General features: G+C 36.5%; 4 protein-coding genes across 5 annotated transcripts; 2 read left to right on the forward strand and 2 right to left on the reverse strand.

The window, feature by feature from the left end:
• Positions 1-433: 433 nt before the first annotated feature.
• On the reverse strand, positions 434-3,516 carry LOC135787072 (N(4)-(Beta-N-acetylglucosaminyl)-L-asparaginase). 2 transcript variants are annotated; one of them, XM_065296788.2, is made up of 10 exons: positions 3,202-3,512; positions 2,749-2,887; positions 2,484-2,640; positions 2,282-2,330; positions 2,016-2,054; positions 1,690-1,778; positions 1,481-1,496; positions 1,125-1,192; positions 798-902; positions 434-700 (listed from the first exon to the last, which is right to left on the reverse strand). In XM_065296788.2, exons 1-10 carry the CDS (start codon positions 3,308-3,310, stop codon positions 602-604), a joined length of 870 nt encoding a protein of 289 aa, XP_065152860.1. In that variant the 5' UTR covers positions 3,311-3,512; the 3' UTR covers positions 434-601. The 2 variants fall into 2 exon arrangements, with proteins under 2 accessions (XP_065152860.1, XP_065152861.1); XM_065296789.2 differs by lacking the exon at positions 2,016-2,054 and having other exon boundaries at positions 3,202-3,516.
• A 117-nt stretch (positions 3,517-3,633) lies between these two features.
• Positions 3,634-6,734, forward strand: tbp (TATA box binding protein). The gene is made up of 8 exons (XM_065296787.1): positions 3,634-3,759; positions 4,066-4,204; positions 4,344-4,678; positions 4,786-4,873; positions 5,123-5,214; positions 5,303-5,470; positions 5,556-5,650; positions 6,093-6,734. Exons 2-8 carry the CDS (start codon positions 4,151-4,153, stop codon positions 6,170-6,172), a joined length of 912 nt encoding a protein of 303 aa, XP_065152859.1. The 5' UTR covers positions 3,634-3,759; positions 4,066-4,150; the 3' UTR covers positions 6,173-6,734.
• Positions 6,735-6,966: 232 nt separating this feature from the next.
• pdcd2 (programmed cell death 2) lies at positions 6,967-9,459 on the reverse strand. The gene is made up of 6 exons (XM_065296786.1): positions 9,076-9,459; positions 8,743-8,982; positions 8,096-8,230; positions 7,892-7,992; positions 7,438-7,551; positions 6,967-7,298 (listed from the first exon to the last, which is right to left on the reverse strand). The coding sequence occupies exons 1-6, from the start codon at positions 9,398-9,400 to the stop codon at positions 7,134-7,136; spliced, it is 1,080 nt and encodes a 359-aa protein (XP_065152858.1). The 5' UTR covers positions 9,401-9,459; the 3' UTR covers positions 6,967-7,133.
• A 1,798-nt stretch (positions 9,460-11,257) lies between these two features.
• On the forward strand, positions 11,258-16,892 carry rhoua (ras homolog family member Ua). The gene is made up of 3 exons (XM_065296790.2): positions 11,258-11,904; positions 12,415-12,473; positions 13,976-16,892. The coding sequence occupies exons 1-3, from the start codon at positions 11,667-11,669 to the stop codon at positions 14,429-14,431; spliced, it is 753 nt and encodes a 250-aa protein (XP_065152862.1). The 5' UTR covers positions 11,258-11,666; the 3' UTR covers positions 14,432-16,892.
• Positions 16,893-17,110: the final 218 nt, after the last annotated feature.

Genomic DNA, 17,110 nt, shown 5'->3' on the forward strand with positions numbered 1-17,110 from the left:
GCGTACGTAATGTCGTCATCACAACCTTTCCGGAAGTTGTAGTTCAATTCAGAGATCATCTGGAACTCGCGAACGGAAGACATTCGAAAACGGACTACAATGCCCAACAACAAAATATGAACATTTCTGATGAGGTCATAGTAACTCAAATCGCTCACGTTGAGTGTTGCCGCAATCCTGCCCCCTATCAAGAGGGGTAGAAATTACGTCATTTGTGAAACGTGGCATTGAATATGTAAGTGTGAGTTACTGATAAATACGTGTCAAAAATATTTGACGTTTTGAATTTGACAGACACGTTTATCCAAAGTGACTTAGAGTGCATTCAAGCTATATTTTTTTTTTCAGTTGGGTTGCGACGCTCGCTAACCTTTGAAATGATAACACAATGCTCTACCAACTGAGCTACTGAAACATGAGTGAGACACAGAAATGTATTCATACAATTGGATTTTAATTATGTTAATTATTTAATTATGTTTGACTGTCTGACAAATACTTTTTAAACAATTCACTGAAAGATTTAACATATATGGCTCAGACATGAAAAGTAATAAAATTTATCACAAAAATGTAAATTAGTAGAAATTAAATGTTAGATTTATTTAGGCTGGTTTATGACAAGCTCCTTCACTAAATCCATCCCTTGTTTCCAGAATGTGTATGGAAATGCCACAGAGGATGCAGCACCAACCTCTCCCTGTAAAAGGACCATAATTGAGTTAAACTGATGTAAACTGTTGTGTGCAGTTGTGGGGGGGGCAACCAAAGCAGAGCAGGTGGTCAGAAAACATTACCTTCATATTCAAAGAAATAAGGCCAATTTCAAAGCATTTATCTCCACTTATCCTTCTCTGTATGTCAGCAAGGACAGCATGACAAGCCTCATTAGGAGACAACCCCTTGGTAGCAGACAAAAACAGATAACCAAAATGAGAGACAGATCAAATTTACTGACAGCTAATGATTTAATGAGATTTTCATTGGCTTTTTTCAGTTCCATCTGTCATAGACAACCGAACCGTCATGTGAATCTTGGACACCAGGATCCCCATATTATCATAAAGGATATATACATTCTTAAATTACACATCATCATTTATTCAAGGTGGTTTGATAGATACTTGTCTCATCAGCTGCACAACATGAAAGCTTGGGCAATAGCACATGATTTTGTCTCCATCACCTGTAGCTGTAGAAAAAAGGAAAAATATATTTAAATTGTATTGTCATTAAAAGCTTTATACTGTATGTAATATGGGATCATATTAGTTTATTAGTTAATTAAAGACATAACTGTATTTCTGATATTCTTAAAAGCAGGAAGGTTGACTAATTGTACATTTTTATATTAAGTTTATTATTATTAATTTATTATTAATTACTATATTGTTGTTATTACAATAAATTTGTAGAAGCACAGAACTAGAAGGGAATGACAAGTATAGGAAAACAATAAATCTGAAGTAAAATGGACTACCTGCTGCAGCACCCACCTGAAAAGACATAGAATAAAGTTGTCAAGAAACACTTTCACAAATTCAAAGTAGTTCACACAAAAATAAAATTTTTATTTCTTTATATACCTGATACAGTGAAGTTTTAAATTGCAAAATAATTATGAACTGAATTATAAAAAGCTCACAAAATCACCCCAAAAGCTACACATCAAAGTAGTAAATTACTTACTGTATGGTCAGCATATAGACCACAGCCTGGAAGTGGAGAATCACCCACACGCCCTGGAGATTTAAAGGGTGCTCCTGATGTGGAAACTCCTGTGCAATATGTGTAAAACACACACAAAAGTTTGCCATGAGAGTTTGTCTAAACTTGTATGGTACCAAAAGGTATTTTGAACCTGTAGTTGTATAGTTGTTTGTTAGACTTGCATGGGCATAGGGGTCATATCAAAATTCACATTAATAAAAGTGATTGGGGAATGTTGAAAGCGTTTTTTAAATGGAAATAGGAAAATTTCAGAGGAAATAAAAATATCATAATAAACTCCTTACCAACAGTTATGTTACCACTTAGATCAAGAGCTATAAGGCCTAAATGTATCACAAAACAAATGTCACAATCCCAAATTATAACAGCTGCACATTTTTATTTTATGAACATGAAATTGAAACAACATATTTTTAATATCTTGAAACTGGACTAAAAATGGTTAGTAAATCTGTTAGTTATGTTTTATTAAATGAGACTTTACATGACCAAAGCAAATGTTTTCTTTATCATGATTTATACTAACTTGTATCTTCTGTTGCTCACTTACCTAATGTATCATGCCCATCTTTAACCCTTTTATTCTTTTCAAGAAATTCCTTTTGAAATTACAGAATATATCAAATAAATTCATATAATCTGATGAAAACAACTATATATATATATATATATATATATATATTTCTATATATTTCTCTCTCTAATATTTTTTAAAAAGTTAAATATACAGCTTAAAATGCAATTGAAAACACCTGGTATGCAGTAGCTGAATGGTCAGACAGCATGTTGTTATTGGGCTCAGATATAAAGCCCTGTTCCTGAGCAAAGGATTCTGCTCCCTCTCCAACAAGCAAGCTGTGTGGACTCCTGTCCATCACTTTGCGAGCTACACGACATGGCTGTGCTATACTAGCAATAAAAACACAAGTATGCAAGATGGTTTAAGGCCAAACTTCATGTTTTTTTGTTTTTTTGTTTATTACGTTTGTCTGGAAGCATAATTCATTTATTTTTTACCCCTTCAATGCAGCTACTGCCCCAAATCTTCCTGGTTCACCTTCCATTATTGCAGCATCACATTCAACCACTCCTTTAAAATTAGGAAATCCTCCTCTGCCAACAATGTGCCGTCCTGTGTCAACATCATCTTCAACCTCTAGGAAAAAGACCACTTTTTAAACGTAGATGTTATTTACTACATATGACACATATACACCCCCCATAAATGCCCTTAATAGTTATATTTATTTTAATAAAAATGTTCTTATTAGAAATATATTCTCCAGTGACCATTATTGAATCCAATTACATTTATTAAATTGAAATTATTACAACCAACAATTGCCCAAATCAGAGCCTCTATAACCAAACCACTGCAGGGTCACGCTGTACCTGTATTCATTCATCAGATTTACAGCATTCAAGTTCAGGTAGTAGAAGAAGATACAGCTAGGTGTTCATGTAATTTACCTGCCATTGCTGTTTCTACCACATCAGTTGCATTTTGTCCATCCAGAAGCATACATCTCATTCTCTCTACAGCAGGGCGAGAAAAAGACCATGTCCCCACAGCTGCCATTTATTATAACTATGTGTATTAAAAAACACAGGAGATTTTCATATACGAGTAACAATTATTTCCCTATTTGAAGAACTTGTTAATCTTTCTATAACAACTCGCATTTCAAAATAAAAGTAATAAAGGTTGCATATTCTGTTGCATATGATGTAGAATCCTCCAATTATTGCAATACAAAACTAAATTCCCTGTTTATTTCAAAAACAATATGTAGGAAATAAGTTAAAAGTGTTAAATCTGAGAAACAAACATAATTATTTCAACGCACAATACTTTTATTTTGTAGTTGAACAAGCACGTGACAAGTGTTATCCCATAACGCACCGGAAGCGCTTATTAAAGAGGGCGGAAGTTGTTGTGAAGTCTCATGTTTTGCGCGGCGCGCTCGTTGGGCTTCTGGATGTGTTTCTAGATCTAACTGAAATAACTCTGGATTCTGCAAGTTACAGGTTGGTGTGACAGTTCAAAATAAGACAAAGAAAGAAATCAGTTATATATAAAGTATGAACTTTACGTATGTTGATTTTGTCATCGAAAGATTAGCGCCACAACATACATTTTAGCAAACTAGCCTCGCTAACTAATGAATAATCGCACTGACGCTTAATGATATTTATCAGTTGAGATTCACGAGGATATGTTAAATAATGAATGCATGGCTTGCTTGTGCTATGAGATTAAACTGGACTTGATCTGTCGATTATAGTTATGTAATTGAAAATCTGTCCATCCGAACTCGTTTTTCTCCAAACCAGGTCTTTTGAACACATCGGCTAGACATTGGATTTGAGTCTTTCCCTGAAATTACTGCTAAGTTGTTTTGCTTCATAACCTGGCAATATGGAGCAGAACAACAGTATACCCCCTTTCTCTCAAGGGCTGGCATCTCCACAGGTATGTAGTGATGTTGAGTAAAACTAAACTTCCATTACAAATAGACTTTAATTGTGAAAAACAAAAGAAAATGTAGCATTTTTAATCTGATCATGTGTGCATAACGTATACTGTCGTCTTGTTTGGTCTGAATTTAAAGGGAGCCATGACGCCCAGCTTGCCTATTTTCAGTCCTATGATGCCGTATGGCACAGGGCTCACGCCGCAACCAGTGCAGAACACCAACAGCCTGTCGCTCCTGGAGGAGCAGCAGAGACAGCAGCAGCAACAACAGCAACAGGCAGCCTCACAACAGCAGGGTGGGATGGTGGGAGGTTCAGGCCAGACACCTCAGCTCTATCACTCACAGGCTGTCTCTACGACAACAGCACTACCAGGCAACACCCCACTCTATAACACACCTCTCACCCCCATGACCCCTATTACTCCTGCAACACCGGCCTCGGAAAGTTCTGGCATTGTTCCTCAGCTACAGTGAGTTTATTAAAGCTAAATGACTCTTGCATGGCTCTGAAGCATATTCATGATACTGTCAATATTTTTACTATGCTTTTTTGTCTCTCTTTTTTATTTTTTTAAAGGAATATTGTGTCTACTGTAAACTTGGGGTGCAAACTTGATTTAAAGACGATAGCACTTCGAGCCAGAAACGCTGAATATAACCCAAAGGTGAGGCCAAATATTTGATTTGTTTAGGCTAAAGTGTCATAATCTGATTAAGATTAAGAGCATCAAAGTTTACTCACTCAATATAAAAGGTTATACACACAATGTTCTTTACGTTATGTTAGATGATTTTATATTTAAAAAAATGTAAATTACTAAAAATAACTAGCTGGGTTTTCACAGACAGGTCACAAGTTATCAGATTCTTTGACATTTATTGTTCTAACACAAATGCATCAATGATTATTTCAGCGTTTTGCTGCCGTCATCATGAGAATACGAGAACCCAGAACAACAGCTCTTATTTTCAGCTCAGGAAAGATGGTGTGTACAGGAGCAAAAAGGTAAAAATTACACATTAATTTTTATTATAATTTTGTCCTCTAATTCAAACTTGAACAACAAACGTGTGTTTGCTTACTATTTTTGCAGTGAGGAGCAGTCCCGCTTGGCCGCCAGAAAATATGCTAGGGTAGTGCAGAAGTTGGGTTTTCCTGCCAAATTTTTAGACTTCAAAATTCAGAACATGGTTGGCAGCTGTGATGTCAAGTTTCCCATCCGATTAGAAGGTCTGGTGCTTACACACCAGCAGTTTAGCAGGTTTGTCTTGCATTACATTTTTAATAGATAGAAAACCTGTAACTGCAATAGCTGAAGATGTTTATTTCTGATTCTTTATCCACAGCTATGAGCCAGAGTTATTTCCAGGATTAATCTACAGAATGATCAAACCAAGAATTGTCCTTTTAATATTTGTTTCTGGTAAAGTTGTACTCACAGGTGAGTTATATAATTTATTAAAATTCTACAACACCAGTGCCTTGTATTTAGGGATGCACCGATACTGTTATCGGCCTCGATACCACATTTTCAAAAGTACTCGTTAAAAATCCCCCGATACCTGGAATCGATACCACGGTCTGAGAAATGTCTATGCTTGAGCGGCGTGCAAGGGGTTAATGCCTCTTTTGTTGTCCAAAGAGGCAGAGTTTACAACAAACTGGAAAACTAGTCCTTTGTCTTTTTGTTAAATTATATGACTAAAGCTGTTACCTGTAAATTTAAATCATGTTTTTTTATTAAGTACTCAGTATCGGTATCGGCAAGTACTGAAATGCAAGTACTCGTATTCCAAAAAAGTGTTATCGGTGCATTCCTACTTGTATTACGAGTGTATGATGCAGAGTTTGCATTCACACAATCCATATGGTTTTGCTTCCAGGTGCAAAGGTTAGAGGAGAAATCTATGAAGCATTTGAAAACATTTACCCAATCTTAAAAGGATTCAGAAAAACAACGTAATCTCTGTGCATTGCGCCATATTCTCATGGCTGGCTTACACAGTTTCGTTTCATTTTGTAATTCTGTAAATATGAAGGACTCGTTTAGAAGGTAAACAGATGAGGATAAATGCTTTTATTTTACCTTTTAAATATTTTTCACCTGCTACTTGGTTTTCAAAATACTGTTTTATTCATGTATGAACGTTTTAATGGTTTGCATTTTGATTTTATGATGTTAAAATGTTCACAAATTCATATTTTTGTACACATTCCCTTTTATGAGCAGGTTTTATGTATTTGTATCACAGACCGTCAGTGTTGACTTCTCGCTTGAGGGGAAGTCGGTGGCATGTATGGCCTTTGGTTGTTAAGATTTTATTAACGTTGACATTTCAAATTACAGTTTTCAATAGAATGTGTATCAAATTTGGCAAATGTAACAGTTTTATTACCATTTCATTGTATATTATACTGTAGGTCTTTTTCTTAGCCCCATGTAAAGCACTGATAGTAAAATCCACCTTGCTGTATCCGATTCAATGCGTTATGTTGGATACAAATAAATATTCTCAAGTTTCTGCTCTGTGTTGCATTGTAACATTATACCTTAAATGGTGTGTCTACATGTTTTTGTATAATATGATATACATGTCTTTAAATGCAGAAATTACTTAAAGTGATCAGCATAGAAGCACATTTAAAATGCATCAATATAGATTTGGTTAAAAAACATCTGCAAACTTAAAAAAAAGAACTTTTGTGTGGAAAAACAGGAATATTGTTTATAATAAGAAGTCCCAAGAAAACCCAGTCTGAGAGTAAAACACATCAAAGGCAACTGTGCATGTTTTAATTTTCAGTTATGGAATATGTGAAAGCCTCAATACCAATGCCTGTAATCATGCATTTAATACAATTCAATAATATTTTAAATACTTTTATATACATTTTGCAAGTTCAAACAGTGCCTCTTAGTAATTTCATACGGCTTGATCTACAGAAAAGTCTTGTTTCCAAATAAACTCTGCAGAATATTTGGTTCCTTGGTCACAGCTATCCATACATGTGTAGATAGCCACTGTTCCCCAGTCTATGCTGGCATCTGTCCTATCCACTTTAAGGTGATTAAGTAACTGCGGCATAATCTGAAAGAGAACACAAGAACAATGTAAACAGTGTAATGTCCTAATAATTTAACCATGACATCTCTTAAAATAAAGTAATGCTCCTAAAACGTGACATTTATACACAACAGTGTGCTTTACCTAACATATTTTACATTACCTGAAATTCAAAGATACGTATTGCCCCACATGGACATTTTGGAATGTCCTCTTCTTTTGGCACATGTTCAGCTGACACCCAAAGAGGAGACCCACCTTTATAATACCGCAAAACCTTGTAATAACAAAGATGTCAGGAATTTATTAAGTATAACTTATAAAGATGTTTAAAGGCGGTGTGCATGATTTTTGGAAAACACTTTGGAAAAGGGAGTCGGGCCGAGTACCAAAACACTTGTAGCCAATCAGCATAGATTGTATTGGGGTAGGGGCGTGTTTGTTTAGGTGATTTCAAATGTCAACATTGGCTTGCAGAGATCATGCACAGTTTTCAATGCACAGCCTTTAAACATACAGCAGACATACATTATGGGAAGCATTTACCCTTCAGGCTGTACCTGATAATACCTTATCATAATAACTTCTTAACAACAGCCATAAATACTACAACTCACCTGTTCTGGTTCATGAGCAATGCGGTCTTTGAACCTCTGAAACACTTTAGAGTCTTGTGTTTCATGAAGGGCCATACTCTCTAGCTCACTGTCTTCCAAACCTGTTTGTGAAGAAAAAAAAATGTTTCTTCCAAACCAAACATTGTGAGAGGCTGTTCTTTGCCAAGTTTGTATAAACTGCATGTTTTGAAATGCACAGTATACCATCATTTAAAGAGGCCATGTGTTTCTGGTCCAGACTTTTGGATTCCTCATCTTTTGCTGGAAGCTCCTCTGGCTCAGTAACCAGCTCCCACTCAGGAAACAGAAATGAACTAATCTCCTCTGAGCTAGGAGAAACTGCACAAAAAATGAACACAAAACAGGTCTAGATCAAATCCTAATTATGTTAAGACATTTTTTCTTTAAATAATTAATTCATGCCAAACAATTGTTTATTTAAACATTTTACATTTATATGAAGGCATTTATCAGATGCATTAATCCAAAGATTATCCATGTGTTCCTGTAGCGCAGAAGGTTTTGGAATTGATCCCAGGAAACACATAATGCACCAAGTCCCTTAGGATAAAAGTGTCTGACAAATGCATTAATGTAACGGTGAAGCAACTTGCAGAAATTAGGAAAAACAGAGCGAAGAATGTAAATTTAATTTATGAATCCTGTTCTAAAGCATCCCCAGAACTGCACATTTTGGATGTCTCCTTTATCAGACAGACACACCAAATTCAGGCCTTGCAGTCTCTATCAGTAAACTCATCAGTTGATTCAGGCATGTTGACATTCAAAGCACCTAGTGTTGATGCATAAATGTAATGGGTTCCCATACAATGTTAGATCTACACACTCACCCTTATTTGAACATTCTTTCTTGTGGCGGGGTTTCCAGTCTATGATCTGGTGCTCTTTGCAGCAGTATGTAACTGAGTGACATCGCGAGCAGGCTTTCTGTCCAAGACAACCACACAGCCTGCACAGTTTGAGTCCGGAGCCCAGAACCTGGTGATCTTCCAACACGTGCTCTGGCATCTCGTCACGAGGAGGATCAAACAGATAAAACTCGTTTTTCCTTGGCAGCTGACTTCTGAACACTGGAGACAGTGACAGGGTATGGATAGTAGTACAGCATACTTGTAAAGCAAATAGTAACAGTTATTCTTTAATCAACACATGTTAGAAATTACCTTTAAAACACTTGCTGTCATTTCGAGTATAGCAGGCTGGTGTCTTGCAGCAGAACACAAACAATGTTCTATGAAAACACTTTTCATATTTCGGAATTGGTGCATACACCTGCAAAAGAAACACTGTTGGGAGTTTGCATTTTTCACATAGTAACTCGGGCAGACTTGGCAAATCCAATTGGCTTAACCACGCTGGTCTCCCTCCGACTTTACTTGGAAACTGATTGCTAAGAAGCTGCCATGATTCTGCCTCCTCTAAAAAACCTAACGTGACATTTGATTCAGACATTGTCTCGTTTGTAGCCATCTGCCCACCACCAGACATAAACAAATCTTAAGAATAGCGTGTTTCTCTCCCCTGGCCGTCTGTTCATCTGCGCCTAATATTCCGGGTGAAACAAGAAAATGTAACGAACGTTCCACTTAGAAAGCGCGATGTTTTAAAAATGACGCACAACATCTAAATGTTTTAAACCCACTTAGTTGTTCAATACAATAAATTGTTTTTATTATATAATAATAATTACACATTTGAATAAAAGGGCCTTACTTGTTATTGATTGATTTTTACATTTCGGCGGACGAGTTAAGTGTTTCATTTTACAGTACATTTTATGTATTTAGTCAGTTTGTTCGACAGATGGCGTCATTGTCTTAATTGTTTTATTAAATTATATTATGTTAAAGGGATAGTTCACTTAAAAATGAAACTTCTGTCATCATTTACTTCTCATGTTGTTCTACCTGTATGAATTTATTTTTTCTGATGAACACAAATTAAGATATTTTGAGAAATTATGGTAAACATATAGCATAAAGTGTCCGTTGACTTCCATAGTAGGAAAAAATATTTTGGAAGTATTGTGATAAATGATGAAGAAAATATTTTGATAAATAATGGAAAGCACACAGTTGACGATACCCAATTAATGCCATCATATTTTTTATTCCTACTATGGAAGTCAATGGTCACTATCTGTTTACCATCAGCTGTGTCCCAATTCAAGGGCTGCGACCTTCTAAGGACGTATTTTAAGACCGATTGCGTCACAGCAGCGCGACTTAAGGCCAGTAAGGCCGTCCCATTTCAAAGGATGCTTAGAATGAAGCCTCAAAATGCGTCCTCATTTCTCCGCGCTTTTAAGGATAGAACGAATGGATCCTTAATAGCCGAGGATATCCCAAGAGTCATTGCGCGTCTGCAACGGCTGCATATAATGGGTGGATATTCTAAAATAAACAATTAAAACCTTTATTAAATAAAAGTGTATTTATCAGAAAACATGTTTTTCTTGTCACTGTTTTATTATTATAAGTTATGTTTTGTGTTAATAATAATCTTTTTATGTTGCGTATATTTATAAGGTTGATTAATTTGGTATACTGTTGAATAGTTTAATATACATCAACGTGTCATATTTCTAAAATAAATTAATAATTTTTCTTATGTCATATTTATTTTAATAAGTCAGAAACGTGCATGTGGGCGCGTGCAGCAGGTGACGCTAATTATGGGTCCTCCGAAGGTTAGACCGTCTCATTTCAGTTCTCTTCGCGAACTTCTGAGGCTTCCACCTCGAAAGACTGAGTGCTCATCTTTTAAGGTCGAATGCTCATAAGGTTGCAGCCCTTGAATTGGGACACAGCTAGTATTTCTTAAAATATCTTCTTTTGTGTTCATCAGAAAAAAGAAATTCATACACCTTTAAAACAACATGAGGATGAGTAAATGATGACGAATTTTCATTTTTTGGTGAACTTTCCGTTTAAAAACAGTTATAAAACCCCACCAAATTTGCATGTAAACGGTATATTTATAATTTGTTTAAAAAGTTGTTACCACCACTTTTTAAACTAAACTTGCACTCTTTGATTTGTACCGATATAAGATACTATATATTCACACTAACAAGATCTGTAGTTATTATAAAGTGTCAAATTTTTCGAAGTTAATAGACAGTGAATACTGAATATCAAGTAAAAATAATAAAAGACGGTTTTATTTGGGCTAGTTTATCAGTAATCTATATGATAACAAGTCTGCTGAACTTCACTTCATGAACTCACTTCATGAACAACTCACAGAAGATGATGTCATAAACTCTGTCTCAAAACTTACTCTGCCGCCTACATAGACAGCATTTTCTGAGCGTCATACTTGGAGTCAGAAGTCGCCATGACCAAAATGCTACACGGGCATGTTGTTCCCAAAACTTGCCTGTTATGTCTAAAGGATTCTGTGCACGCCTCTGATGCATATGATGCTGTCTAGGTAGGCAACTCACTGGACTATTAAACACACCCGTAGTGTTTGTGAGTAAGCGCTGGGATGAGTTTAGAGAAAGCGGAGAAGGTTTTACCTCATGAGAGCATAACGTCAGTGACTGTGTGGTCTTTGTGTTTATATTTGTTGAGTAATTTGTTTTTAGACTCAGACAAACCAACCATTATTTTTATTTGAAATGTAGCGTTTTGAGGACTCGTAATGGAAACCGCAGTAAAACTGGAGACTGGTGGTACTCTGCTCTCTCATTCAGTAATGAGAAGTCAGATGCATCCCTGAAACTTCTGGAGAGTCGGTGTTTCCAGCGATGCCTCCGCAGGGAGGTGGAGAATATAAGGCTGTTCCTGGGACAGTTGTGCCGCCGGTACCCCCGAGAAGATTGCGGAGCAGAGATTTGAAAAGCCGCTTTGGGTCCGCAGCTGAGCGCAGGGTGAAATGCGTTCTGGTTGGCGATGGTGCAGTGGGTAAAACTAGTCTCATTGTCAGCTACACCACCAATGGATATCCCACCGAATATGTGCCGACGGCTTTTGATAACTTCGCAGGTAAATACCGCTCCAACACTTATAATGTAAAACTAGAAAATTAGCAAATAAATTAAATTAAATAATTAAATAAACAATTTAGTGTCTCGCCTTTATACAATTGTTAAGCACAGTAATTGTGTTCAAAAATAATTATTAAAATACTCATTATTTACTGCAAAATTTTGATTAAATGAATAAATGAATTATAATATTTTATAAATTCACTAAAGTTACGAAAATACCATGTAAAATCATAATTTACCATGGTCCCACTACAGTATATAGTTAACCATAACATTTGTTGTAAAATATAATTTAAAATGATATTTTACTACAAAGTAATATTACTTATAATGTAGTTAAATTATGGTAATAAAAATAGGACCTCCTTAATACATTGTTACTAAATACACTTTCAGGCCAGCAAATTCAGCTCGAACAATTTCAAGCTAATTTATCGCAGTCTGTATCTTAATAATGCATTCTGACTGAAGAGGGGTAAAATGTCATATTGAATCTCTTCTGCAGCGGTTGTAGCTGTGGATGGCAAGCCTGTGAAACTTCAACTCTGTGACACAGCCGGGCAGGTCAGTCCAGCAAACCCTCTTAACACCAACAGACTTACAAAAACAGTCTCTGCCGCTCTCATTATTAGACAGACATTATATTTTGTTTGCACAAACACATGCTGTTTGCAGCCTTTCTTTCTTAACTGGAAACAGGCAGCACATTTTTTTAAAAGTGAAAACCAAAGGATATTGCAGCGGGGTAAATGTGGAGTCCTAAGAAGTCACACGGCTGGATATCTGTAAGATAAGGCTGGGAGACAAGAGTAAAAGTGACTCAATGTTGTTCACTTATGATAAGGGTTTCTGGTAAAGTTCATCTGAAGTGTGCTGTCCATCATAAGAAAGTATATACTGCATCCTGGATTTATTGGATGCACATGCATGCTTTGTCAAGGTTACACACCTGGCCCGAAGTTAACTTCCAGTCTGTGTTTGTTGCTAGTGATCTCTGAAACAAACACCTTGTCGAAAAAAAAATGTTTCAGTTTTTAAAAGACGAGGGGACAAGGCGAGCATGTATTACCGCAGTGCAAAAAAGAGGTTAGGCTGCCAGGCATGAATTTAAGGATCTGTAGCTAACTTTATATACATTAATTAACGTTAGCTCAGTGACAGTTTAGTAGTTGATAGACTTTAGCTAAGATTTAAATTAAGGTTATTAAGGTTATATTGTTGGTTATTAGAAATAATCTACTCTGGAGGGACTGTGCTGTTATTGATTCTTTGCGAATTTAACTTACAAAAGCTGTTTGTTTATGTTGTTGCCACTGAAACCGTCTATAAGACACTAGGTCAGTCAATGCAACACATTTGTCTTTTCATTTGTGGGAGCTTTAGGGAATAGAAAATGGGAAGCAGTCTAATTGTGATGAATTGGGCTTGATTCCAGGGTAACGGAGACCTACTTTCAGTCGAGGTACAGCTGGGGCTAGTCACTGGAAACGTGAGATCATTGTGATTTTGATGACTTTAGCAAGCTAAGGAGAGACAGGCACGCCAAGGGAGATTTGGATCTGTTCTGTTTGTTTCATCGGAAACAGAGAAGATAGAAGGAAAGTAAGAGAGTTAGAATATAGAAAGCACTGTAGGATGGGATTGTTTCTTGTGAGTTAGGATGTGTTCAATTAACTAATATGAGCACAAAGGGGCTTTGGGGTATCAACAGGAACCGAGTTAGAGACTCATAGAGAGAAGTAAAGCAGATGGAATGCAGCAGTAATATACAACAGATTTTACATTTGTGTTGTAGACTTTATCTCTTATGCCGCTGAGATCACAGCAGTCCCTCATATTGTAGAGATATCCAATCATAAGCATGACTTGGGAGTTGCCAGACTGAAGTATATGTTACTCTAGACTGCTAAGTCTAAGTCTGCTGATGGGTGTTTAAAACCTTCAAAATCTTACAAACATAATTTCAGATTTGCACATCTTACATAAGTATATAATAATAAATGTTAGTCCTAGTTGCACAGCTTTGATGTTGATCACTACTGACTCTTTTTTTTATCTCCGTGCAGGATGAATTTGATAAGCTCCGACCGCTGTGCTACACCAATGCTGACGTCTTCCTGCTTTGCTTCAGTGTGGTAAGTCCCTCCTCTTTCCAAAATGTGAGAGAAAAGTGGGTGCCAGAGATCCGTCGGCACTGCCCGAAGGCGCCGATTCTGCTTGTTGGCACCCAAGCTGACCTCCGTCAAGATGTCAAAGTGCTCATCCAGCTAGCTACGTATAAAGAGAGGCCAGTGGACCACCAAGATGCCTGCTTGTGCGCAGAGGAGATGCAGGCCGTCTCATACATGGAGTGCTCCGCGCTCACCCAAAAAAACCTAAAGGAGGTGTTTGACACAGCTATAGTGGCCAGCATCCAGTACTCTGACAGTCAGCAGCAGAAAAAGAGACTGAAGAAGCGCACGCCTGACAAAATGAGGAAGCTTTCCAAATCCTGGTGGAAAAAATACTGCTGTCTGGCCTAGAGGATTGAATCTGATTGTGTGTAGATGCTGTTTTAACTGGAACTGGCGGTTTTGGAAATAAATAAATAAATGCTTTATGCTCCTTTCTAGTGGATTAACTGGAGCAGAAATGGCTATGAAACATTGAAATGAACAGTGCTGAAAAGATGAGCAATTTTTTTATGAAATGGAAAGACTCAACCAGCCAACGTTAAGATGTCAATAACAATAGAGGATTGAGCTTCACTGTTCATTCGAGGGTCTGTTCTTCATTTGGAAAGTCCCAGCTTCACCTCAAATGGTCACATGAACAATTCAAGGGCAAGAGTCATCTGTCTTCACCTTATCTTCTACTTCAAAGTGAGCTCATGAATCACCCCACTACCAAACATCTATTTAGACTTCCCTTGAACGTTTGTTCCTCATGAAAAATTAAGATCCTGTTGACAAGTCTTAGCAAAACCGTAATATTTTGTTGGTGGTTTAACATAAATAAGACCTAGTTATTAACATGAACAGGATAATTTGCTCTCAACAAGCCTGGGTTATCTCCTTTGTCTCGGTGGAGAAGTGATCAAGGTTTAATCTGAGATAGTCAAGTGTTCCATCATGTATTTGTCAAAGCATTAAGTGTGAGGTAGAATACAAGCAGATGTTTGGACACATTATCAACATCACCGACATTCGCCTTGTTGTGATTTGAGAGTGAATGATTGTCCGTTTTAGAGACGGCATGATGCTGGCACATCTCACAAGACTCTGTTGTTTACATTTGAAGTTAAATCCAGACCCAAACATGCTTTAAGGTCAGAGCCTCTGTGAGTCTAAGTCGACTTAGTAGGCCAGCTGGACTGTATATCTGGTCATTGGACCTCGACCCAGCAAGCAATAGCCGTCATTTCACTGTTTAGGTTAACCCGATAAATTCTGGCTATGACTAACCCACTTATAGCCAATATAAACTTGAAGTTGGTTACATGCTGTTTTTGCCAAAATTACTTGCAAGATGTATGATATTCCATCATGTAAACAAAGTCAACAGTGAGGTGTTTGGTTTCATTTATTTATTTATTTGTTTTATTTCATTTCATTTATTTTAGGCTATGATTAGACATCTATTACATTTTCATATCAGTGGCAGCCCAAATTTTGCCTTGATTTAGCCTAGATGGATATTAGACATCTTTTAAATGCAAAATTGCTTGCTGAGGAGCTTCACAAACAACACAACTTTTGCATTTCAGATAGAGGATGAATCTATTGTTAGGTATTCATAGATTTATGATGATCATTTCAAAGGAAGGAAAAACTCTGACCTGCAATACAGACTGCAAGGCCAACATTTCAACTGGAAATTTTAGGTCAGCAATCATTTATTCATTTCAGATCGAATCATTCTGAAAGTCATTGGTTTCCAGTTGCTTCCTATTAACGGGAATGAGATATCTGTTCCTGCAATTATTACCACCAAATTCCAACTTTCTCATTCCAATGTAATTTACGGCACTTTTAATTTCCAAATTGCCAAATAGTGTAATAAACAACTCTCTATTTTAATAAACAAACAAATTATTTTATAGTTCTAGTGTCTCAGCCACGTAAGGCTTTGATAAGCTTTGCTGTCTTATCAGTAGAGAAAAGCTATGTGGAGTATTGTCCTTATTCACATCAGATGAACTGGAAAGTCACCTGCTGCTATGCAATATGTGATTCTGTGTTAAGTGAATGACATGGTAAAGTTAATGTTTCACTGTGTAAGCTGGATTAGATAATTAAATAACCACTTACGTCAGTAGTGAGGAACATTTCTTTTTCCTGAGTACAAAATGAACCAAGAACGAATTCAAGTTGATTGCTCTGAGTTATTTGTTTACTTCTTCTGACGTCAGCTTGCGATAGAATGGAGCAAAGAGTTGAAAGAGTGTTAAGGAAGAAAGTTGGTGGCTCTCTGCAAGTGTACAGTGGTGTAAACAGAAAGTGTGGAAGGTTTTGCATAGTGAGAGTTGAAGCCCGATTTAAACAATCATATTGATTTAATCATTTGCTCAAAAACAACTATTTTATGTGTGAATGTGATGTTGTTTAATATTGTAAACATTGTACATTATATTCAATCATTTATGAAGAAATGTATTTGTGGTGTTTCATATCATATAAATTACTGGCCTTATTTTCGGACTGACCAAAGGATATGAACGCCACAATGCTGTGTACTTTCATGGCTGCAAGATACAATTTTGTCAGAACTTTTTGACAAGTAGCCAGACTTTGACTTTAAACACATGCTGTGTGTTTGTTCACTGCTTTGTTTTGCCTGTGAGTTGCATTGCAGTGCTGTATATTTACTTCATGAGTGAACTCATTGTCGAAGTGTCATTTCAGATGATCTTTTTAGGATCTTGGGGTAGTTTAGACAAAACTGACACGTAAGACACCTGCCTGTAGATTGTAATTTTTTCAAAATAAATATACTTTTTGTGTACTTGTTTGTATGCCTTTTTTTGGAATACACGTTTATGGAAGGCCAAAAGGGTCATAAGAGGCACAGATTTAGCAAATCATTTGAGAATATCAATGCCTTTGTTAAGCCTCTCTTGCTTGTATATAAAGCCAGCTTAAGGATGTTAAAAGGTTAAATTAGTTCACCCAAAAATAAAAATTCTGACATTATCTACTCACCCTCATGTTGTTACAAATCTG

The sequence above is a fragment of the Paramisgurnus dabryanus genome, chromosome 20 (assembly GCF_030506205.2).
Source record: "Paramisgurnus dabryanus chromosome 20, PD_genome_1.1, whole genome shotgun sequence".
NCBI classification, from domain to species: Eukaryota; Metazoa; Chordata; class Actinopteri; order Cypriniformes; family Cobitidae; genus Paramisgurnus; species Paramisgurnus dabryanus.

Coding starts and splice junctions, on each gene's coding strand:
- rhoua (XM_065296790.2), top strand. CDS start 11,667: ATGCCTCCGCAGGGAGGTGGAGAATATAAGGCTGTTCCTGGGACAGTT. Junction 11,905..12,414: donor GGCTTTTGATAACTTCGCAG/GTAAATACCGCT, acceptor TCTCTTCTGCAG/CGGTTGTAGCTGTGGATGGC. Junction 12,474..13,975: donor TCTGTGACACAGCCGGGCAG/GTCAGTCCAGCA, acceptor ATCTCCGTGCAG/GATGAATTTGATAAGCTCCG.
- tbp (XM_065296787.1), top strand. CDS start 4,151: ATGGAGCAGAACAACAGTATACCCCCTTTCTCTCAAGGGCTGGCATCT. Junction 4,874..5,122: donor ACGCTGAATATAACCCAAAG/GTGAGGCCAAAT, acceptor TGATTATTTCAG/CGTTTTGCTGCCGTCATCAT. Junction 5,651..6,092: donor TGGTAAAGTTGTACTCACAG/GTGAGTTATATA, acceptor TTTTGCTTCCAG/GTGCAAAGGTTAGAGGAGAA.
- LOC135787072 (XM_065296788.2), bottom strand. CDS start 3,310: ATGGCAGCTGTGGGGACATGGTCTTTTTCTCGCCCTGCTGTAGAGAGA. Junction 2,641..2,748: donor GCAGTAGCTGCATTGAAGGG/GTAAAAAATAAA, acceptor TTTTATTGCTAG/TATAGCACAGCCATGTCGTG. Junction 1,779..2,015: donor AAGTGGTAACATAACTGTTG/GTAAGGAGTTTA, acceptor CATATTGCACAG/GAGTTTCCACATCAGGAGCA.
- pdcd2 (XM_065296786.1), bottom strand. CDS start 9,400: ATGTCTGGTGGTGGGCAGATGGCTACAAACGAGACAATGTCTGAATCA. Junction 8,983..9,075: donor TGACAGCAAGTGTTTTAAAG/GTAATTTCTAAC, acceptor CACTGTCTCCAG/TGTTCAGAAGTCAGCTGCCA. Junction 8,231..8,742: donor GAAAGAATGTTCAAATAAGG/GTGAGTGTGTAG, acceptor TTTTTTGTGCAG/TTTCTCCTAGCTCAGAGGAG.